Below are 23,954 nucleotides of genomic sequence, written 5' to 3'. Positions count from 1 at the left end.
TTTGAGAACTGCTGCTCTACTGGCCTGGAAAGATCCTTAAAGGCAGGGATTTTGGTCTGTCTTGTTCCCGGTTGTATCCCCTGTGCCTAGAACAATATATAATAGGTGTTCAATAAATATTTATTGTGTGAGTGAATAAATAAGTGTCTGGATAAATCAATATGAGAACATCTGTAATTACTTTCAGCTGCTTGGAAACAAAGCAATAAAAAATTCAGGATATTTGTAGTTTTGGGTATAATTTTAAATTTTAAAGAATATTAAATATTTAATCAGGAAATAAAAGAAATTATTTCTTTTGGCAAAGGCATTTAACTGTGGGGATGGCAAAAGCAGCAGGGAACTTTCAAAGCCACACCAACAGTGTTTGCATTGGAAAGCAACAGCTTTTAGCATAGGAAACAATTCCTGAAAACTGGAACACTGCCTGTGACCTAGAAACAGGGTGCAAAGTCAGGAAAGGAGAAAAAGACACTGAGAGTTTCCACTTGCACATCACTGTCCCACACTTGTTTTTTCAACCCATAGTGTCTGGCGACGTTTTACAGAATTGGGAGGAATTATGCACAAAGGATGAACACGGAGTTAGAATACAAGATGGGACACACAGGAATTCATAAGGAGTAAATAAAATGTTTTAATTTGTGGGACTAAATTGAGATAATGAGACCTGAGGACCTCAACACATGGCTCCCACACTGTGAGTGCTATAGACGTCGATTTTAATGAATGCAACATTAGCGCAATAAATTGCTGCATTATAGGTGATCTAGCTAATAAAATATTCTGGTTAGTAGGGAGTTACCATATAGATCACAATTTTTCAGCGAGTAGGAATTCAGTAAGCACACTGTTCTTAAACTGAAGAATGCCATCGTTATTTAATGACTCCGGAAGCACTTCAGAATCTCAGTGAGCTCCAGGGAGTCTCATTAGAGAGGAGCGATCAGTTAAGGAAGGTCTGGTAATGAAGTTTGACGACTTCACAAATTACTGACTCTAGTTTCTAGTCCTACTTCTGCCACTTGGTAATTAGCTGGCAACGGGTAAATTCCTTAACCTTTCTGTAGTTCAGTTTCTCCCTTCTTTCCTGAAATTCAGGAATGCTTAGAATATGAATGTTTGTGAAATATTTCGGGTCCCTTGAAGGTACTGACTTAAGCATAAGGAATTAAATCTGGGGATTACTCAGGAGATAATATATCCAAGTAAATTATACATTGCCAAGTCTGAAATAATAATCTGTAAGTTTCTTCTACCCTATAGAAAACGTCAAAAGTGCTTCCCCAACCCATGCGCCTGTTTGGACCTAGAAATCCTGGGGACAAGACTGAAACTGACACTACCCGCCTAGTAATTTCTGAACAATTTACTAAACACTTTAGCATCCACATCACTTGATCTTCATACTAATCCTGTTAGATAGGCAGGGGAGGAAGAACCATTTTTTAAAATTTTAGACAAACAGACTAAGGTTTAAAGCAACTGAGCGCTAAGAGGCAGAATTGGAACACTGTAGGTCTCACGGGCGCCATCATCCTTCTACTATTGTACTTGCTTTGCTGAGTGAAAGAAGAGAGAGGTGGCCCCCCATTGATATTTCTGAAGCCCCAACAGTGGGCAAATCATTACCCAGCTTTCTGGGACCCTGAACAAACCATCCTGCTCAACTCACCTGTAGCTTCACGGCAATGACCACTGAGTTAAGGTCCTTGTCCATTTCTTTTAGCATGACCAGTTTCTTCAGGGTCAAGCTGAACAGCCTAGAAAAATTTAGAGAAAGAAGATTTGGTCAAATGTAAGGAATTGATGAGGAGAAAATTTATGAGACATTCTCTTGGGGGAAATGCTGCTTTATCTAAAGTAAGAACGTTAGAATGCCATTCTCAGGCCAAACCGTGTCGCCTCCTTCAGTAAAAGAGCATCCCTTTTAGTTAACTGTTGTACTTGAAGGATAAAAAAAGGAATTATTCCATGAACCTCTGTGGATGTCCCTTTATCTCAAGCCAAACCAAGATGCCTTTTCACTCCTAACATGTGGGAACAATCTCTGAGGGGGGAACAGACTAAGGGAGGGGTACAGATGTTTATTTTGCTTACCCAGCTCCTCTTCCACCTTACATGTAACCACACCTGAAGCATTTACATGTAAATCTCCAGCAACAAGGAGATAATCTACACAAACAAAACAGATACCATTTGGCAGGAAGTGACTTCAATAGCCACAAATTCGATTTCAGCTGAACTTTGCTTCAAGTACGCAGAACATCTTCAGTGCCACGATGAGGAAACTGCCCTTAACTGAAAGTGACAGGACTGTGCCCCGCTCTGGAGTCTCAGCATCTCTAATCCGACTCTAATCTCCAAGGCGGGGCGACCCTGGACTTCTAGCAGGTGCTGGGAGAGAAACCCCGGATGCTGCTCTTCCACCTCCATTTGGAGTGGTTCAAGTTCTTAAAAGACTCTTTTCCTTGGGGAGGTTCTGGAGAATGGGGAGTCATCCGAGAGAGCGTGCTGACCAGAGTGACAGCAAGTCCTGAGAATTAGATTCCATCTCACACGCGTTTGCTCTTCAGTGCTGTAGCTCTCTGCCCCCGCGTTCATTTCTGACTGCTCTCTCTGCACTCCTTCCTCATACTCTCAGCTTCAGTTGTACTGAATTTCTTTTCTTTTGAGGAAGGTTAGCCCTGAGCTAACTACTGCCAATCCTTTTCTTTTTGCTGAGGAAGACTGGCCCTGAGCTAACATCCATGCCCATCTTCCTCTACTTTATACGTGGGACGCCTACGACAGCATGGCTTTTGCCAGGTGGTGCCATGTCTGCACCCAGGATCCGAATCGGCGAACCCCGGGCCGCCGAGAAGTGGAACGTGCGAACTTAACCGCTGCACCTCCGGGCTGGCCCCTACTCTCACCACTTTTATGTATTATACTAGAGGTTCTTTTTTTTGAGGAAGATCAATCCTGAGCTAACATCCGCCAACAATCCTTCCGTTTTTGCTGAGGAAGATTGGCCCTGAGCTAACATCTGTGCCCATCTTCCTCTATTTTATATGTGAGACCCTTGCCATGGCATGGCCTCATGAATGGTATGTAACAAGTCCACGCCTGGGATCCAAACCAGCAAACCCTGGGCTGCCAAAGCGGAGTGCGAGAGCTTAACCGCTGTGCCACAGGGCTGGCCCCCTAGAAGTTCTAACTGGTGCAAGAAGGCAAGAAAGAGAAATAAAAAGTATCCAGGTTGGAATGAAATAGAACTGTCTTTATTTTCAGATGTATGATCATCTATGTAAAAAGTCTGATGGAATCTTAAAAAAAACCTACTAGAATAGGCTCACAGGCCAGGGGAGGAACTTCAATGGCGTCAGCCAGGGCCAGTGTCAGCATGCCTGGACTGGGTGACAGCACCGGCCACCACCAATGTCTCAGTCTCCGGAGAGGTCTCTCCTCTCACCGAGATGCACCCGGAGCCTACCAGGGCCTGTCCTATGCCAGACACTCTGAATACTGTGAGTACAGCAGGGGACAAAACAAGACAAGCCCTCTTCTTTATGATGCTTCTTTCTGGCTGATCAAGAAATTATCCCACGTGAAGATGCCCCTCCCATGGAGAAACTGTGGGGTACTAGTGGACCCCATGCCAAAATGTCTACAAAGAAGGCTGCCAAAAATTCTTGCCCTCACCACACACACACACACGATGCTCCTTCATCAGATGCTGGGATTTCCCCCCTTTTTCTGGATCTTGTGATTTGCTTTGACCAATAGAATGTGGCAGAAGTAAAGCTGTGCCAGTCCGGACTGTGCCCTTAGGAGGCATGGCATATTCACTGTTCCTTCTCTTCGAGCCCTGAATCACCACATCAAGAAGTCCAGGGCCCGCCCCGTGGCTGAGTGGTTAAGTTCTCGCGCTCTGCTGCAGGCGGCCCAGTGTTTCGTCGGTTCGAATCCTGGGCACGGACATGGTACCGCTCATCAAGCCACGCTGAGGCGGCATTCCACATGCCACAACTAGAAGGATCCACAACTAAGAATATACAACTATGTACCGGGAGGCTTTGGGGAGAAAAAGGAAAAAAATAAAATTTTTTTAAAAAAAAGTCCAGAACCTTTCTAGTCATGGCAAGTGAATCTGAGTCATTTCCCAGTTGTTAGCTGTTATAGTCATCCCATCACACATTTGAGTGAACTCATCTTGGATCTTCCAGCCCATTCTACTGCCCCAGCAAACACCACATGAAGGACAAATGAATCTGACCCTGGTGAATCTATTCCATTTACCTGATGCCCAGAATCAAGAGCAATAAAGTGGTTGTTGCCAAAAACACAAAACAAAACAAAAAACAAAAAACAAAACCTAGAATAATAAGTGAGTTTAGAAAAGCTGCAGAATACAAGATCAATAGACAAAAATCAATGGTATTTCTATATACTAGCAACGAATAATTGAAAATTGGAACTTAAAATATATAATTCACAACAGCATCAAAAAATATGAAATACATAGGGGTAAATCTGACAAAAAATGTACAGGATGTGCACACTGAAAATTATAAAACACTGCTGAGAGAAATTAAAGAAGACCAAAATAGAGAGATATACACTGTTCATGAGTTGAATATCCATATGCAAAAAAAGGAATTTCAATTCATATCTTGTATTGTCTAAAGTAATCAATTCAAAATGGATTACAAATCTAAATGTAAAACATAAAATTATAAAACTCTGGGGGGCCTGCCCCGAGGCCGAGTGGTTAAGTTTGCACACTCCGCTTCAGCGGCCTAGGCTTTTGCCGGTTTGGATCCTGGGCGCAGACATGACACTGCTCATCAGGCTATGCTGAGGAGGCATCCCACATGTCACAACTAGAAGGACCCACAACTAAAATATACAACGATGTACTGGGGGGATTTGGGGAGAAAAAGCAGGGAAAAAAAAAAAGATTGGCAACAGTTGTTAGCTCAGGCACCAATCTCAAAAAAAAAAAAAAAATTCTAAGGAAAAAAACAGGAGAAAATACTTGGGAACTTGTATTAGGGAAAGATTTCTTAGCTATGACACCAAAGAACAATCTCTAAAAGAAAAAAATTGATAAAAATGTACTTCATCAAAATGAATAACTTCTGCCCTGCCCTTTGAAAGATGCTGTTAAGAGAATGAAAAGCGGGCCGGCCTGGTGGCACAGTGGTTAAGTTCGCACGTTCTGCATCGGTGGCACGGGGTTTGCTGGTTCGGATCCCGGGTTTGGACATGGCACCGCTTGGCAAAAGCCATGCTGTGGTAGGCTTCCCACATATAAAGGAGAGGAAGATGGGCACAGATGTTAGCTCAGGGCCAGGCTTCCTCAGCAAAAAGAGGAGGATTGGCAGCAGTTAGCTCAGGGCTAATCTTCCCTAAAAAAAAAAAAAGAGAGAGAATGGAAAGATGTTTTGTAATTGCAGAAGAATCCAACACAGGGGGTGGGTGGGAAGTGGCAATTACAAAAGGGTACTTTTGGGGTGATGGATATGTTCATTATCTTAATGTGGTGACGGTTTCACAAGTGTGTATATTTATGTCAAAATCTGTCAAATTACATACTTTAAATATGTGCAGTTTATTGTATGTCAATTATACTTCAATAAAACTTTTTGGGTTTTTTTTTTAAAGATTTTTACTTTAATTTTTTCCTTTTTCTCCCCAAAGCCCCCAGGTCCATTAGTTGTATGTTCTTAGTTGTGAGTCCTTCTAGTTGTGGCATGTGGGATGCTGCCTCAGCATGGTTTGATGAGCAGTGCCATGTCTGCGCCCAGGATTCAAACCAGCGAAACCCTGGGCCACCGCAGCGGAGTGTGCAAACTTAACCACTCGGCCTCGGGGCCGGCCCCTGTTTTTTTTTAAAGGAAGGTTCTACCCAGTGTGCCAGAGTTTGCTAATTATTTATCCAACATCTATTTTCCCCTTCCTACTTTATAAGAGAACACCAATTTTTAGCTGAGTGTGTTGCTTCCTGAAATAAAAGAGCATGCTTTCCAGCTTCCTTTGCAGCTGGGTGAGATTGCATGTCTAAAATCCGGCCAATGTGTAAGTGGATATATTAGGTAGGACTTGCAGGAAGATTTTTTTAAAGGGAGCAGACTCACCTGATATGTCCCTGATGACACCATGGGAGCTGCTGTATAAGCGCTTGATTTTTAATTTTTTATGTGAGAAAGAAACTGTTATCTTATGTAAATCTCTTATTTTGTGGTTTTTTTCTTGGTGTTAGGACTTTAGTCACCAGCTCCCAAATACTTTTAAGAGAACTGGCTGAACTCTTTCCAAAGTCCACTTTAAAGGGCAATGCCCTACCAGGAAATCCTGGCTCTCATCTTTATGGAAGGAAGGGAAGATATCTCACAAAAACAGTTGGAATCCAAAGGGCTTACAAAGGAGGACCCCAGGTTATCTGGTTCAAAAATAATCTTCCTCTCTACAAAGGCATTTTGAAAATATACTGATAACAGGAATTGTTTATTGTCATTTTTAAAGACTCTATTTGGAAATCTTAGCCAAATCCATCAACAAAAAACCAGAAAAACATCAAATCAGGTCCCGATTACTCAAAGTGGTTCTTCCCTCTGCGTCTTGGTCTTCTCCTGATCCTACCCCTTACTTTCTTTGTTGGGTGACCTTTGGCAACCTCTGTGACTCAGTTTTCTCACATAAAATGAAGATAACAACAGTTCCCTACTTCACAACATGTTGACACGAATAATCCATAATCTATAAATCAAAATTGGGATGAGTTTATTATGAGCCACATCTGAGGACCATAGCTTGGGGGCTTGCTTCCCCAAAGAAGGAGGCACAGCAAAGAAGAGGGGTGTACGGAGTGGTTATATACTGTCTTGGAACAAAGAGCATACATCACATACCACAGGAATATCTCTTCTACTACTGTCACGAGATGCTTAGCAGGTCAGTGCTCACAAGGTGAGCACAGCAGGTCGGTAATTAATCCTTAGTTTCCAGGAAGAGATGCTTATCCTTAAAGAAATGCTAGTATGGGGGAAAGCTACATACCTATCTTCAAGGGCATCATTCTTGTCTTTGGGACATTGTAAATGCTTAAAGCAGATGTACAATGCATGCTCAACAGACCACATCAGGCCTTTTTGGAAAAACGAGGTCAGGCCAAATTAGTTTTAAACCAAACGGCTTCCTCATCTACTCCAACATATACTATTGCTTTTCATTTATTTATCAACACTGTGATATGGATTAATTGAGAGAATGAAGGACAGCATAGGACCCGGCATATAATAAGATGCAGTAAATGCTACACTTGGAACCATCAACATCATCATCATCATCACTCTTACTTGTTCACTGTTTGAGACTGCCTTTGGCTCGCTCTTCTGTGGGATGGACCTCCTCGTGATAAGAGCAGTGAGGCAACCGCTCTTCCACACAGGAAGGGAGCTCCTGGCCTTGACCCCCAAGGCCTGCCCCGGAGCCATTTCTCTCCACTTCACAGGCACTTTAGCCCTCGCAGAGAACATCCTCACCGCCATCACCAACAGGAGGACCCAGTCAGAGTAACACTGATGGAGCCTACAGTTGGGTTAAAGACTTTCTCTGTGCCCATCAAGATCCCCATCAACCATTTACTGTACATCTTCTGTGTGCTTAGCTCTATGCTAGGAGCTGTGAAATACATAGAAAAATGAGGCACAATCTCTGCTTTTGAACAGTTTTATAACCTAGTTGCAAGGACAGGATTTAAGTACATTGAACAATTAGCTAACAACTGTTAACAGGGCAGACATAATTAAGGACTAAATTACATAAACGATTGTGAGTAACTGGGCTATGGCTTCAGTGAGGACATATTATTTGAGTCCAAGTAAATTCTCTCAAGAAATTGTTTTCTTTAGATCCCATTAGACTAAATCTGAAAGAATAAGGCTGTCTACTTGATAACTGGGTAGAGAATGGAACAAAAATACAATAACAAGAATCTTAATTCTAGTTTGTGCTTCACTGTAAGATAGAGAAGAAAGAGCCTTAAAGGATATCTACAAGTGATCCCCAACCTGCATTTATGGCTGTTTCAAATTTCTGCCATGCAAATCATAACCAGAGAGGCGCACCAAGAGGGAAATAGTAAGATTCCATTCCCCTCCATTTCCTTTCTAATAAGGCAGCAATGAACAGTGAAACAACCATATTTTGGACAGAAAAAGGGGAAGAAAGAAAACATAAAGATCTGCATGAAATAAAAAAAACTGGATCATCAGTCTCTGAATCAAACTAATGGTCCTTTTGGGACCAGAGCAGATAGATGTTGGACCAGAACACAAGTGACCTGGGCTATTCTTTTGTCCTACCAAGAAATGGCTGCCATATGAGCAAATCACGTTCCTCTCCTCTTTTGTTCTTTAATCATCAGACGGGAAGCGTAAGCTCCGCCCCCCCACAACAGCATTTCCAGCATAAAGTGCAAATCAATAGACAAAATTACGGGAAAGTTCTCCCTCTGTGAGAATAACTCTCCATTTCTAAAACTGTTTCAATTTTAACAGGGCAGCTGTAGAAGTCTGGATGAGCTCTAATAACAATAACACGAAAAGGTACATTTCTGAGCAGTATACTTCCACCGCTTAAGAAGTCACATGAATATGTAAATATTAAACTTATTACTTTACATGAAATAACATAATTTTGACTGTGAAACTAAGGCATTATTTTTTTTAAATCAGTAACCCTGAAGCAGATTTTTAAAAAGCAAAGCAACTAAATAATCATCCCAAAAGGCACAGCTGGGACGGGATGGGTTGAACGAGATGCAGGAGAGTGGATTTTACAACGAATGGAAAGAGGAAAAAAGATGGCCTGTCTGTAATTGTCTCACAGAGAAATCAGATGGAAGTAGGCATTGTTCAAATGGGGCAACACCAGAGATGAGGAAAAACTTACACCCAAACGAAAGACAGGACCCAGGAACACGGTGAGGCGCGTTTTATTTACTGGTCATAGGAGGTCACTTTCTTTGAAGCAGAGGAACACAAGGTGATAAGTAAACCCCAAATTTTCAGCTGGTCAGTGTAAGTTTATCTTTGGGGTATACATGCCAATTATTTGCACATACCAACAAGATTTATAAATTTTTTCCTCATTCTATGGTCTCCTCGATGACAGTCTTCTGGATGGGAAAACAGGTTTCCAGTGTGGGGTGAGGGAGGAGAGGGCTTGCCTACTGAAACGAAACGCGAAGATTCTCAGGTCCGCAGCCTTCAGGAATGTAAGGGACTTAAACGGAAGTTTTCTCACCCATAAAATAGAACTGCCATGTGAACTAACAGATGTGAAAAGTACCCAGCACAGAGCCAGGCAAATCAGAAGTCTCAAAAAGGTTAAGTGTGTTCCTTAACCTTTGCTCAAAAGAACTCTACATACCATGTGCATCTGACAAGTCCTAGCCACTTAAATGACAGTCCTGCATCATGACCCCCTTAAGAGATGTGTTTCAATGATTGAGGCAGACAGGGTTATGGGAAGAACAAGAAAACCAAACATCCTCCAACGTCTGGTCAAAAGCAAGTGTTCCAAGTCAGGGGTAAAAATCAATAAAACATATTAAAACAAAAACATTATATCCAACGGAGACTGCCAAGTCAAGCATGGTTGAATATTAGGGAGCTATTATTATTTTTTTCTCCTGAGGAAGATTTGCCCAGAGCTAACATCTGTTGCCAATCTTCCTCTTTTTCAGCTAGAGAAAGATCAGCCCTGAACTAACATGTGTGCCAATCTTCCTCTATTTTGTATGTGGGATGCTGCCATAGCATGGCTGACGAGTAGTGTAGATCCGCGCCTGGGATCTGAGCCCATAAACCTGGGCCGCCGAAGCAGAGCGCATGAACTTAACCACTATGCCATGGGGCTAGCCTCAAGGGACTTATTAATACATGTTATCACATTAATAAGTTTGAAAGAAAAACATAATTATTTTATTAGATGCTAAAAAGGCATTTGATAAAATTCAGCATACATTCCTAATTTTTAAAAGACCCTTAGCAAAAGAGCAATAGAAAAGTACTCCCTTAACATAAACTTTAAGAATATATACTTTCCATAAACAGTCAGCATCAGGATCAAAGGAGAGAGGGCATTCCTTCTGAAGAAAGGACAATATAAGGGCCTGTCTCTGGTATTCATATAAAACCGTTTCGAAAGCTGGCTGAAGTCATTAGAAATAAATGATATAAAAGCTGAAAGGAGGAGACAAACAATCCCCATTTGCAGATATGTCACTATGTACTGGAACTCAAGAGAATCAACCAAAAAGCTAGTGGAATCATTAAGAAGACATCAAAATAAAATATAAAATTGTATCAAAAGTTTCCTTAATGTAGGGGCCAGCCTCATGGCTGAGTAGTTAAGTTCTTGCACGCTACTGCAGCCCAGGGTTTCGCCGGTTTGAATCCTGGGTGTGGACACGGCACCGCTCATCAAATCATGCTGAGGCGGTGTCCCACATGCCACAACTAGAAGGACCCACAACTAAGAATACACAACTATGTACCGGGGGGCTTTGGGAGAAAAAGGAAAAAAATAAAATCTTGAAAAAAAAAAAGTTTCCTTAATGCAAATGACAACCAATAATTAAATACAATTGAGAAATAAGTAGAGATGCATGATGAAGTATTCAAGGGGAAAATGATTTTGTAATTAAGTTCAAAATACGTAGGAAAAAATAGATAAAGCAATATGACAAATTTTAAACAATTGTTCAATCTAGGAGATTAACATATATGGGGGTTCATTAAACCTTTCTCTCTGCTTTGCCTTAGGTTTAAAAAATTGCATAGTAACAATAAAAAAGTAAGAAAGAAAGAAAAAAACGCCAAGAAACTTCTGGGGAAAAGAGTGAAGAAGAGTGCTTTACTCAACAGGATATTAACATGTATTCTATAGCCAAAGTAATTAAAACACCTTGGTATTGGGCAAAGAATAAACAAAGAGATCAATGGAAGGGAACAGAGTCCAAAATTAGACCTAAGTATAAACAGAAATTTATTGTATTTAAGAAATAGATGAATTATTCAATAAACAGTACTGGAAAACTGGCTAGCTAATTGAAGAAAAACAATGATAGATCTCTATCTCATTCCTTACACCAAAGTAAATTACAGACAGATTAAAGACTTAAATAGAAAAAAGCAAGTAAGCAAAGCATAAAAGTAGCAGAAGAAAATACAGATAATTAAAAAAAAAAAATCTTGGGGCGGGGAAGACCTTTCTAAGCATCACACCATCACACCAAATCAGGATCCATAAAGGAACTGATACATTTAAAAATTAAAAACTTCTATGTAAAAATAAATGATAACAGAAATTAAAAATCATCATAAGATTTAAAAATTTTAAGAACTAAAATGAAAAATATAATACGATAAATGTCAATATCCTTAATCTGTAAAGAGTTATTAGAAATCAATAAAAAAAAACAAACACCTCAAAATAAAAATTCACAAACAATACTAAGAGTCAATCCACAAAGGAAGAAAAAGGAGAGGTGAAAATATATGAATAGATGTTTAATTTCAGTACAAATCAGGTAAATACAAACACCAACCAGGTTGAAAAAATGAAAAAGAGTGACAATACCTAGGGTTGGTGAGAATATGGGAAAATAGGCACTCTAATGTACAACTGACAGAAATGAAACCTACCAGCAATTTTTGTCTTTTGGAGAGCAGTTTCATAATAGGTATTAATTTAATGTGCATTCCTTTTTACCTAACAATCCTACTTGCAGAAATCCATGTAAGGAGACAAACAGAATTGTACACATTGGGAACTGACTGATAAATATTATATTTATATAAGAAACAAGGTATAGTTACTATAAATGATGATGTAGATCTATACAAATTAAACTGAGAAAACTTTTTTTTCTTTGAGGAAGACTGGCCCTGAGCTAACATCCGTGCCCATCTTCCTCTACTTTATATGTGGGACGCCTACCACAGCATGGCGTGCCAAGCAGCGTGTAAGTCGGCACCTGGGATCCGAACTGGTGAACCCTGGGCCACCGAAGCAGAATGTGCGAACTTAACCGCTACACCACCAGGCTGGCCTCAGACTGAGAAAACTTATAATACAATAATTATGGTATGATTCCATTTTTGTTAAATCGTTCCCACTCAATTTTCAAACAAATGGAAGACTGTTCAAACAAATTCTGATAGCAGTCATTTCATCTTACTTTTACTTTCTTAAGTTTTGTTTTTTTAAACTTAAGATTGTTTTGCATTATTTACATTTTTTAAAAATATCTATTTTTGGGGGCTGGCCCGGTGGCACAGTGGTTAAGTTTGTGTGCTCTGCTTCAGTGGCCTGGGGTTTGCGGGTTTGGATTCTGGGTGTGGACCTACACCACTCAACAGCCACGCCGTGGTGGTGACCCACATACAAAATAGAGGAAGATTGGCACAGATGTTAGCTCAGGGCCAATCTGTCTCACCCCTCTCCCCCAAAAAATCTATTTTTCTTACCAAAGAAATATATTTTAATTTTAGGGGAAAGATTTTTTTAAATGGTGATAACTAACGAAGCCAGGTGACAAGTGCATGGGGAATTGATATACTACTTTCTCCACTTTTTGAAAATTCATAAGTTAAAAAATAAACAATAGGCAGGGCCAGTCCAGTGGTGCAGCAGTTAAGTGTGCATGTTCTGCTTTGGCAGCCCAGGGTTCACTGGCTCGGATCCTGGGTGCAGACGCACTGCTTGGCAAGCCATGCTGTGGCAGGTGTCCCACATACAAAGTAGAGGAAAGATGGGCACAGATGTTAGCTCAGGGCCAATCTTCCTCAAAAAAATTTTTTTAAAAAAAGCAAATAAACAACAGGAATAAAAGGACAGGCTGAACAGAATCAGAGGGCCACGATCACTAAAGGGCACTTATGAAAATAAAAGTGCCAATGGTTCAAATGAGAAAAAAAAAGGTGGATAAAACTAACTCTAAGCCCATTCACACAACTGAAGAGAAAGGTAAAGATTAACAAAGCAGATCAGAACCCCAGAATACTGGAGCTGCAAGTACTATTTCCAGTTTAAATATGGAAACTGAGGCCCAAAGAGATGAGATATAAATAAATAAAACCTCTTAAGTCAAAATACGTTCCCTCCAACTACAATGGGTGTATATGTGCTAAATGCTGAATACCATACTGAACAGAACACACGTTCCCCTCTGCAAAAGTGCTCCTTAATGGCTGCTACAAGAAGTCTAGGAGAGGCCTAAAGAATACTTTAAATCCCAAACAAGCCCCACACATGTTACAATTATTGCTCAAATCAAAATATGTAATAAGTATGGTCAACCTGACTCTCTAATGAGTACTTTAACAAAAAACAGTCTGTCTCACTTTATAAAATAGAACAAAACTTAAGAACGGCTGAAAAATATTGGATAGGCACTTAACGGAAAAGGAAAGCAAATGGCTAGCTGACGTAAAAAGACGCACAAACCCTCAGTAATAAACAAAATGCAAATCAAAACCACAGTGAGATCCTATTTCACTTTCACCAGACTGGCAAAAATTATAAATCTGACAAGTGATGCAATTAGGGTAATTAGAACAATTAAACACTGCTGGTGCAAGGCCAGCTTAGGACGTCCACTTCAGAAGAGCGTGGCTTCACACAGCACGGGGGAGAATGTACACAGCCTTGCGGCTTAGTCTATGAACACATCCTAGGACAGCGGTTCTCTAAGTACGGTCTGGGACCCGCGGGAGTTCCTCAGATCCTTTCAGGAGGTGTGCGAGGTCAAATCTATTTCCAAAATCATTCTAAGGTGTTATTTCCTATTTCACTCTCATTCTCACCGAAGCATACAGTGGGTTTTCCACTGCTGTGTGATATTGAAACAGACTGATTGCAGAAGCAGATATGAGAAATCAGAGGTTTTCTACTAAGCCAGACATTAAAGAGATCTGAAAAAAATGTAAAACAATGCCATATTTCTCACTATTTTTTTGTTTTGGAAACTATAGTTCTTCTTTCATAAAAATGTTAATTTTGGGGGGCCAGCCCCATGGCCAAGTGGTTAAGTTCATGTGCTCCGCTTGGCAGCCTGGGTTCACCAGTTTGGATCCTGGGCGCGGACCTACACACTGCTCATCCAGCCGTGCTGTGGCGGCATCCCACAAAGAAGAACTACAATGACTTACAACTAGGATATACAACTATGGATTGGGGCTTTGGGGAGAAAAAAAAAAGAGGAAGACTGGTAACAGATGTTAGCTTAGGGCCAATCTTCCTAAAGAAAAAAAAAAGAAAATTTTTTATTATTTTTACCTTATTACTTTTATTTTTCAGTTATTGTTATTTTTAGTGAATAAGTAAAATTCTAACCATTTCTATTTTCATTTTTAATACAGTAACTATTGATAGATATAACCCACCAGACGACAGTCACAAGAACGTTAGCAGTACTATTTGTAAAGACCAAACAAAAAACTAGCTAATTGCAAATGTCTCTCAACACACATGCACACACAGTAATACCATGGAACACCACACATCAGTGGAAATGAATGAATCATAGACAGATACGATAATAAGAAAACAGAATTCAGCCAATAAGATTTCATGTACATAAAGTTCAAAACACACAACACTAAACAATACATTGCTTCGGAAGACAAATGTTCAAGGGATGATAAAGCAATGATTTCAGAGAGCAGTTACCTCTGAGATGGAGGGAAAAGGATGAGAAAAAATGCGGACATACCAGGAACTCCCAACAACTTCAATTCTTTTTCTTAAATTGGGTAGTAGATTCTTGGGTGTTTGTTGTACAATGAGTCTTTATATCTTCTAAATTTTTTCTAAATATTCTTATGTATCTACTCAATATTTAGTAAAATACTCAATATTTAATAAAGACAATTAGAGATCACATTGATTCAATTCTCTCAAAAAGATAAAGCAGGGGCTAGACGGGTGGTGTAGCAGTTAAGTTAGTGCACTCTGCTTCCATGGCCCAGGGTGCCGGTTTGCATCCCGGGTGTGGACCTATGCACCGCTCATCCAGCCATGCTGTGGCAGGTGTTCCACGTATAAAGAAGAGGAAGATGGGCAGAGATGTTAGCTCAGGGCCAATCCTCCTCAGCAAAAAGAGAAGAATTGGCAGTGAATATTAGCTCAGGGCTAATCTTCCTTAAAAAAAAATAAAAAGATAAAGCAGATCTAAATATTAAAAATGGGGCCTCGCTATCTGGGTACATTAATTTGTTAAATTTTTCTTAAGCATCTACTATGTGCTACTATGCTAATTTTTGAGGGGATACAAAATACACAAAATTCACACCCTTAAGAAGCTTACAGGAAGAGAAGATGGACTTCCACTTTGTATAAGAATGGAGTAAGCTGGGGCAGATCAGGACTCCCCCCAAGAACAATGAAAAAAGCCTGCTGAAATACAGAAATTGTCTGTTGGAAAGTAGTAGAGAGCTTCTGGGCAATGAGAACTGGAGGGACAAAGAGAAGAGATGCTTGAAAAGGGAGCTGCTTTTTGCAGTAAATTACAGACTGAATACAGGCAGGGGCCTGAGAAGCTGGGCTGTGTGTCCCTGGAGGGCCGCTGCTAAGTGAGAGATACCAGCAAAATGGTGAGCTCCAAAGCACACTGCCAGTTTTCCTGTGAGGACACCTGCGGAACACTGAGGGTGCAGGAGGCTGTGAAAACTAGGCAAAGGCTTCTGAAAAATGGTTTTGCTAGACAAAGAGTTTGTGATCTATCAGGGGAGGGGGACCCCAAGGACACACAAGGATCTCACTTGAAAACCCTGGAGGACTGGGAGAACCAGAGTTTAGTAGACTGATCCTCACCAGAGCTGTAAATTCAACCTCCATTTAGCACAGTGTCTGACTGGAGTAAGGGAATCGATCCAGCAGAGGGAAGACGGAGCCCCGTCTGGAGGAAGATATCATCACCCGGAGCTCTGGCATTACTAGACATGACCAAAGACAGGATCATATACTTGAAAACTAAGAGGAAAAAAAACCCGATAGAGACCAAAGATGATCCAGATGTTAGAACAGTAGAACTGGCTGACAAACACCTTAAAATAACATTAATCTAGTTAAAAAAAAAAAGAAAAGAAAAGAAACAGGAGAAAAAAAGAGACAAAAAGATGGAGAATCTCACCAGAGATTTAGAGCCCTACACATAGACAACTTAAAAATTACACATTTCCTCTGAGCATCAGAACAGCAGTTCTATTTTGATGTATGAATGGCATCTGAAATTCAACACGTCCAAAACCGAGCTCATTATCTTTCTTCCCTAAACAGTCCTTTCCACTGTTCACAGTCCATTCTATTGAGTAAACAAGAAACCTATGAGTAACCCACAACAGTTCTCTCTCCCTTACCTCCATATCCAAACCATCAAACCATGATCAAGTGTTGACGATGATACCTCCTAAAGAGCTCTCAAATCCGTTTCTTCCCACTGTGTCCAACACCAGCCTACGCCAAGGAACCATAATCTACTTCTGCAACAGCTTCTTAACCAGTCTCCCTACACTCTTGCTTCCTTCAATTTGTTCTCTACATTGTGGCTACAGGGATCTTTTTGAAGAAGTAGTCTGATCATATCTGGTCCCCTTAGCCTCAATTCCTATCTATATCCCAACCAGACTCAATGAGGACAGTGACAATGTCTGTTTCTGCTCACCACAGCAATGCAAGCACCCAGTAGAGTGTCCAGCACATAGTAGGCACTCAATGAATATATTGTTAAACAACAAACATTCTTTCCACAGTTTTACCCTTGAAAATCTGCGTGGGAATTTCTATATAGACTACTCATTCATTCATGGGCCAATTTCACCAAACAATGTTAATTCTAGGAAAAGAAGAAAATAGGATAAAGTCAAGTCCTTTAGTGCCTGACTTCAAAGAACACTTTAACTCGCTTTAGATTTAACTGGCTTTAGATTAAAGGTGCTACAATCAGACGTAAGTATCAGCTTCTTTTCTTCTATTAGAGTTGGCACCAGTAGGAAAAAGGATTCAAAACACTCCTTAGTAAAATGTCCAGTGGACACTCTACTTTAAATAAGGAGATGAGGCAATAAAGGGGAGCTGACATTTGCCTGTTTAGTAATGCTCTAACAAGCACACTTCACGTCCCATGGCCATTGGGACTGATGGAATTTGAAATGTGGAAGACAGAGCTGAAGGAATTACACAAAATGTACTAGTGTGACAATGAAACAGTATACGGGAAAGAAAAGTTAGCTCTGGAAAACAAAAAAGTTAGATCCAAAATACAATGAGCTTCTAGGAGAATTAGAATGGGGGAGGGGCATTCTTGAAAGAGCTAACAAATTTTCCAGAATTTACCAAAGACACCTATCCTCAGATTTAGAAAGCCCAACAACTCCAAGGGACGGTAGATAAAAATGAACCCCCACTCAGATGTCTTACTGCAAATCTGTGCACCAAACACAAAGAAGACTTACGTCTCCCCGAGAAAAAAGACAAATGAAAAGCAATCAGACTAACACCTGACTCTTACAAAAAAAAAATTTATTGAGGTTTAATTTACATAATATATAGTTCACTTATTTTAAGTGTACAACTCAATGATTTTTAGTACATTTACCAGATGGTGCAACCGTCTCCACAACGTAGGTTTAGAATATTTCCATCAACAAAATAAGATCCCTTGTGTCCATTTACAGTTAATCCCTGTTCCCACCCCACCCCAGGAAACCAATCTATTCTCTGTCTCTACAGACTTGTCTTTTCTGGATAGTTCACATAAATGGAATCATACAATATGTATCTGGTGGACATTTGGGTTGTCTCCACTTTTCAGTTACTATAAATAATGATGTTATAAATACCCACATACAAGTCCCGTGTAGACCCAGGTTTTCCTTTCTCTTGGGTATATACTACCAGTGGAATTGCTGGGTTATATGACAAATTTGTTTAACTTTTTAAGAAACTGCCGAACTGTTTTCCAAGGCGGCTGTGCCACTCTACATTCCCACCAGCAATGTCTGAGGGGCCTGTTTCTCCACATCCTCGCCAGCATTTGTTATTGCCCGCCTTTTTGATTAGGGTCGTTTTCGTGAGTGTCAAGTGGTATCTTATTGTGGTTTTAATTTGCATTTCCCTAATGACTAATTTGCTTTCTTCCTAATGACTAATGATGTTGAATATTTTTTCATGTGCTTATTTACCATATCTTCTTCAGTGAAATGTCTATTCAAATCTTTTTGCCAATTTTTTAATTGGGTTGTTTGTCATTATTATTGAGTGTTAAGTTTTTTATATCTGATCTTATCCATTTGATATCCAACAGTGGATTTTTAACAGCAATAAAGGAATTCAGAAGAGAATGGAAAAATATCTTCAATGTGCTGAGAGAAAATAACTATAAATATAGAATTGTATGTATAGATAAAATATATTTTAGGAATGAAGGTTAATTAAAACATCGTCAGATAAACAAAAAAGAGAGTTTATTACCAAAAGACTCTCATTAATGTGTATGAGTTACCTATTGCTATGCAACAATACAAATGGCTTAAAATAATACATGCATTATCTCAGTTTCTGTGTGTGAGAAATTCAGAAGCAGCTGAGCTGGGTGGTCCTCTCTCGTGAGGCTGCAGTCAAGATGGTGGCCGAGGCCACGATCATCTTGACCAGGGTTGCAGGAGTCACTTTCCAGGTGGCTCACTCGCAAGTAGTGGCGGTTGACAGGTGGCCTTAATTCCTCTCCACATGGACCTCTCCTAGGGCTAAGCAATAACCTCATGACACGGCAGCTGGCTTTTCCACAGAGTATTCCAAGAAAGGATGAGGCAAAAGGTGCAATGTGTTTTATGTCCCAGCCTCAGAAGTCACATTCCATCATTTCCACAATGTCCTAATGGTGACACAGGTCAGCTCTACTCAGTGTGGAAGGGAACCACATAAGAGTGTGAATTCCAGAGGGTGAGAATCATTGGGGGCACCTTGGGGGCTGGCTTGAACATTAAGGTAACTTCTTAAGGATGTACTATAAAGATAAGAAAACAGTCCCAGAAGGAAGATCAAAGATAGACAAAGAAATGGTGGACAAAAGAAATCACAAAAACGTAGGTAAATTTAAACAAACATTGCTAATAGTAAACGAGAATGACAATGTCTGACTTACCCACAGTAAATATTGCAGCACGCATCGTGGAATGGATCCACTGAAGTCAAGCGTTTTTTTAAGGTCCCTGAATTGTTTCAAAGGAAAATAGAAACTAACTAACTTTAAACTCTTAAGTATTCACATTCAAAGTTTGAGAGTAACCACTAAGAAAATAAAAATTGAACACCTATCTTTCAAGAAGACTTTTCTTTTTTTTGTAGCTTAAATGGAATGTGGGAAAAACCCTTAACCAACTCAAAAAGAAACAACAAAGAAAAAGGGTTGAAAAAAGAATCACCCAGGGGCTGGCCTGGTGGCACAGTGCTTAAGTTCATGCACTACACTTAGGCGGCCCAAGGTTCACGGGTCAGATCCTGGGCATGGACCTATGCACCATTAATCAAGCCATGCTGAGACAGCATCCCACATACAAAATAGAGGAAGACTGGCACAGATGTTAGCTCATGGCCAATCTTCCTCATGAAAAAAAAAAAAGAGGGAGAGAGAGAGAGAGAGAGAGAAAGAATCACCCGGAAACACAGAGAGAGAGAAAAAAGGGACACACAGAAAACGTAAATACAGATGGTGGAAAAAAGCCAAATATATCAATAACCACAATAAGTATAAATATATTAAACTCTTCAGGTAAAAGATATAGACAGACTAGATTAAAAGGCCAAAATCAAGCTATATGCTCTGTATAAGAGGATCATCTAAAAGATTGGAACGTTATATCAAGCATTTAGTAATCAAAAGAAACTGATATAGTTATACTAATATCAGACAAAATAGCATGACTAGAGATAGAATCACCAATTCACCAGGAAGATAATTCTAGACCTGTACATACTTCATAAAAATAGCTTAAATATAAAAACCACAAAAATTGACAGAACTATAAGGAGAAAATGACAAACCCATCATCAGTGGGGCATATTTTAACGCACCTCTCTTAGTAATTGACAGTTAAGCAGAAAAAAAATTTGTAAGATTATAGATATTTGACCTAAAGAACACATATAGAATTCTAAACCCAACAATTGGGATTACACATTTTTGTCAAACGTACATGGAGGATTTTCAAAAAATGACCATGTAGAGCCAGCCTGATGGCCTAGTGGTTAACGTTTGGGGCGTTCCGCTTTGGCAGCCCAGTTCGGTTCCCTGGCACGGAACCACACAACCTGTCCATCAGGAGCCATGCTGTGGCAGCAGCTCACACAGGTGAACTAGAAGGACTTTGCAACTAGACTATACAACTACGTACTGGGGCTTTGGGGAGGGGGAAAAGAAAGAGAGAAAGATTGGCAATAGATATTAGCTCAGGGCGAATCTTTCCCAGCAAGAAAAAAAAAAGATCATGTATTATGTATAAAGCAAGTTACCAACAAATTTAAAACATCAGTAATATGAGGACCACGGATTTCATTAAAATGCAATTAAGTTAGAAATCAATAATAGGAAGATGATTTTTAAAGAATACATTTGGAAACGTATTCTTAGAGGAAACAACAGTCTTAAGCGGTTATATTAGACAAGAAAAGATAGCAAAATCAATGACTTAAGCAGCCATTAAGGAGTTAAAAAAAAAAACAGCCAAATACACACAAAAATCCAAAATTAAGAAAATGGTGAGGATAAAGCAAATTTCATAACGAAAACAAATATATGTCTTAATAGACGAATGAAATTTATGGGGCCGGCCCTGAGGCCGAGTGGTTAAGTTCCCGCGCTCTGCTATGGGGGCCCAGGGTTTGGCTGGTTCGGATCCTGGGTGCGGACATGGCACCACTCGTCGGGCCACGTGAGGCAGCGTCTCATGTGCCACAACTAGAAGGACCCACAACTAGAATATACAACTATGTACTGGGGGATTTGGGGAGGAAAAAAAAAGAAGAAGAAATTTAAAAATCTGAAATTATTTTTAAAGGAACATACTCCAGATAAAGCAGAGAGTTACAAGATAAGAATACGCCACGAACCACTTTATATAAGCAAATAAAGTTGGAAACGTAGATGAAAAAGGCGGATTCCTAAAAAAATATTACATAACACAAATGACTAAGGAAGCTAGAAAAAACCTGAATGGTTCTATAACCATGAAAGAAGCTGAGTACTAATTTTAACTCTTCCAAAAAAGAAAACACCAGGTCCAGAGAACTTTTAGAGGCAAATTCTATTAAGCATTCAAGGAAGAGAGAATTTTAACCTTACACATCTTCTTCCAGAGGATCAAGAAGAGGGAAGACTTTCCAACTGATTTAATAAAATTAACATAACCTTAGTACCAAGAAAGAAAAATTAAAGGCCAATCTCACTTATGATCATAAATGCAAAATTTCACAACAAACCATTAGTAAACTAAATCTAGTAATATATTTTAAAAAGTATATCATGACCCATTTGGGTTTATTACAAGAATGCAAGGATGCTTTAATGTTAGAAAACTTAACGCAACTTTCTTCATTAACACATTAAAGGACAAAATATGATCATATCATATTAAGCATTTGGTAAAAGTAAATGTCTGTTCATGATAAATGCTCTTAGCAAACTTGGAATAGAAAAACCATCCTTGACATAAAGGATATGCACCAAAAGTCTACAGCAAAATCCTTCACGGTGAAGCATTAGAACATTCCCTTTAAAACCAAGAATAAGACAAGGCAGCCGCCATTCCCACTGCTATTCAGATCTATACTGCTGTCAAGACCCTAGCCAGCCCAGTCAGAGAAAAAACACGTAAAAATATAAGGATTAAAATGGAAGAAACTAAAGTTATTATTTGCAGGTTGATACACGATAGCCCATTTGGAAAATCCGAAAGAATTCTCATTATCAGGACTGAGGAGAGTTTAACCAGATTGCTAGATTTCAAAAAATCAATGGTGTTTGCATTTCTAAACACCATTAATAAAGAAAGAAAATGTAATTTAAAAAAAAGATACAATTTACAAAGCAACAAAAAATAACACACCTAGGATCAAACAGAGCAATAGCAGGTGCTAACAACTATTCAGCATCTACCGTGTATCCCTGTGAAACAGAAACTCTTATTCTCCCTGTCTTACAGATGAGGAAACTGAGGCCCAGAGGCCGATTTACCCAAGATCACACAGCTGGTAAGTAGCCAGGTGAGGACTGACCCCAGGCCATCTGGTTCCGAAGCCTTTGCTCTTTACCACTACTCCAGGTTGCCTCCCTCTGCAAGACGTGCAAGGCCGCTATGGAGCTGCGGGATACGTCACACAGCTACAAACGTTGCAAGACAGAAAACAAGTAAAAGAGACGCCATCTTCACGCGTAAGGGAAACTCTAGGATCAAGATCTCAATTCTTTTCCAAAGTGATATACAACAGTGATCAAAATTCTGACGGGATTTTCCATAGACACTAATTCTAAAGTTTATAAGAAAGAGGGCCAAGAAAAACCAAGACATTTTTGAAGAAGGGAAACAAGGTGAGCAGATGAGCCTATCGGATACCTAGATTGATTGTAAAGCAATATTAGTTGAGGTAGGATGGTATTAGTGAAGGAACAGGAAGAAAGATCAATGGAACAGACCGGAGTGCCCAGAAACAATCCCACAATTATACAGAAATTTGACGTAAGAAAAAGACAGTATTTCAACAACTGGGAAAAGATATAAACTATGAATGGAAAAAAAAATTGGATCCACACTTCACACCATATATAAACATAACCTCCAGGTGGACTATGAAATGCAAAAACGAGCAGAAACATGGGATAATATCTTTCATCCTCTGAGGTGAGGATGAATTTCTTAAACAAGACACTGAAAACATTTAGAAATTCAATTATATTAAAATTAGGAATTTCTGTTCATCAGGAGACACTATAAAGAGAGCTAAAACACAAATCATGAACTTGGAGAAAATATTTAAAACTTGTAATACTGACAAAGGGCCTAGAATATAAATAACTCCTATAATTCAGTAAGAAAGACTGACAAATCAATAGAAAAGTGGGCAAAAGACATGAACAGATGTTTCATGTTTCCAAAAGAGGAAACACTAATGGCTAATAAACACACAAAAATATGCTCAACCTCATTATGAATCAGGGAAATGCAAATTGAAATCAAAAATATCATTTTACACCCACAAAACTGGCAAAACGAAGTGTGGGTGAAGACGTGGCGCAATGGGAATTCACATGCTGCTAGTGGGAGGATCGGCGGGTACAGTCACTCAGCAAACCCTGGGGCATCATCTTATGAAGCTGAGCATGTGTGAAATCCATGATCTGGCAGTTTCACTCCCGGGAAGACATGTACAAATGTGCTGACAGCGCTCTTGAGCTATATGACCTGGGGTAAGCTACTTCATCTTCCTATGCCTCTGTTTCCTCATCTGTAAAAGAAGGGCTGTAAAAATACCAACTCATAGGGTTGTTGTGAGGATTCACATATATATAAAAGCACTGAGATCAGTGCCTGGCCCACAGCAAGCTCTCTGTCAACTAGATATTATTTGTATTATGCTCATCAGAACCCAAATGTACACTCTCAGAAGAGTAGATCGATAAACTGTGGTATAGTCATACAACCAAGTGCTACCCAGCAGTAAAAATGAATGAACTAAGCTTACACTTCAGCATGCATTAATCTCAAAACGCATAATGTTGAGTGAAAAAGCAAGGTGCAGAAGACTGCACACAGTCTGATATTGTACCAAATTCAAACCCAAGCAAAAATAAAAAAGCTCAAAGATGCTTCCGAGTTTTTGGCTTGAGTGACTGAGTGGCTGAA

The 23,954-nt window shown here is 39.7% G+C and overlaps 1 protein-coding gene across 3 annotated transcripts in view; it reads right to left on the bottom strand.

Annotated features, from left to right (window-relative positions):
• The window catches only part of PACS1 (phosphofurin acidic cluster sorting protein 1), a 128,231-nt gene that overhangs the window by 36,967 nt on the left and 67,310 nt on the right, over positions 1 to 23,954 (bottom strand). For all 3 annotated transcript variants that reach the window (XM_070488206.1, XM_070488207.1, XM_070488209.1), the window contains exon 2: positions 1,676 to 1,763. In XM_070488206.1, coding sequence (XP_070344307.1) covers positions 1,676 to 1,763 — 88 coding nt within the window. The remainder of the gene's footprint in view (positions 1 to 1,675; positions 1,764 to 23,954) is intronic.

This window comes from Equus asinus, chromosome 17 (assembly GCF_041296235.1).
Source record: "Equus asinus isolate D_3611 breed Donkey chromosome 17, EquAss-T2T_v2, whole genome shotgun sequence".
Lineage (NCBI taxonomy): Eukaryota > Metazoa > Chordata > Mammalia > Perissodactyla > Equidae > Equus > Equus asinus.
This window is presented reverse-complemented; position numbering and strand designations above follow the sequence as displayed.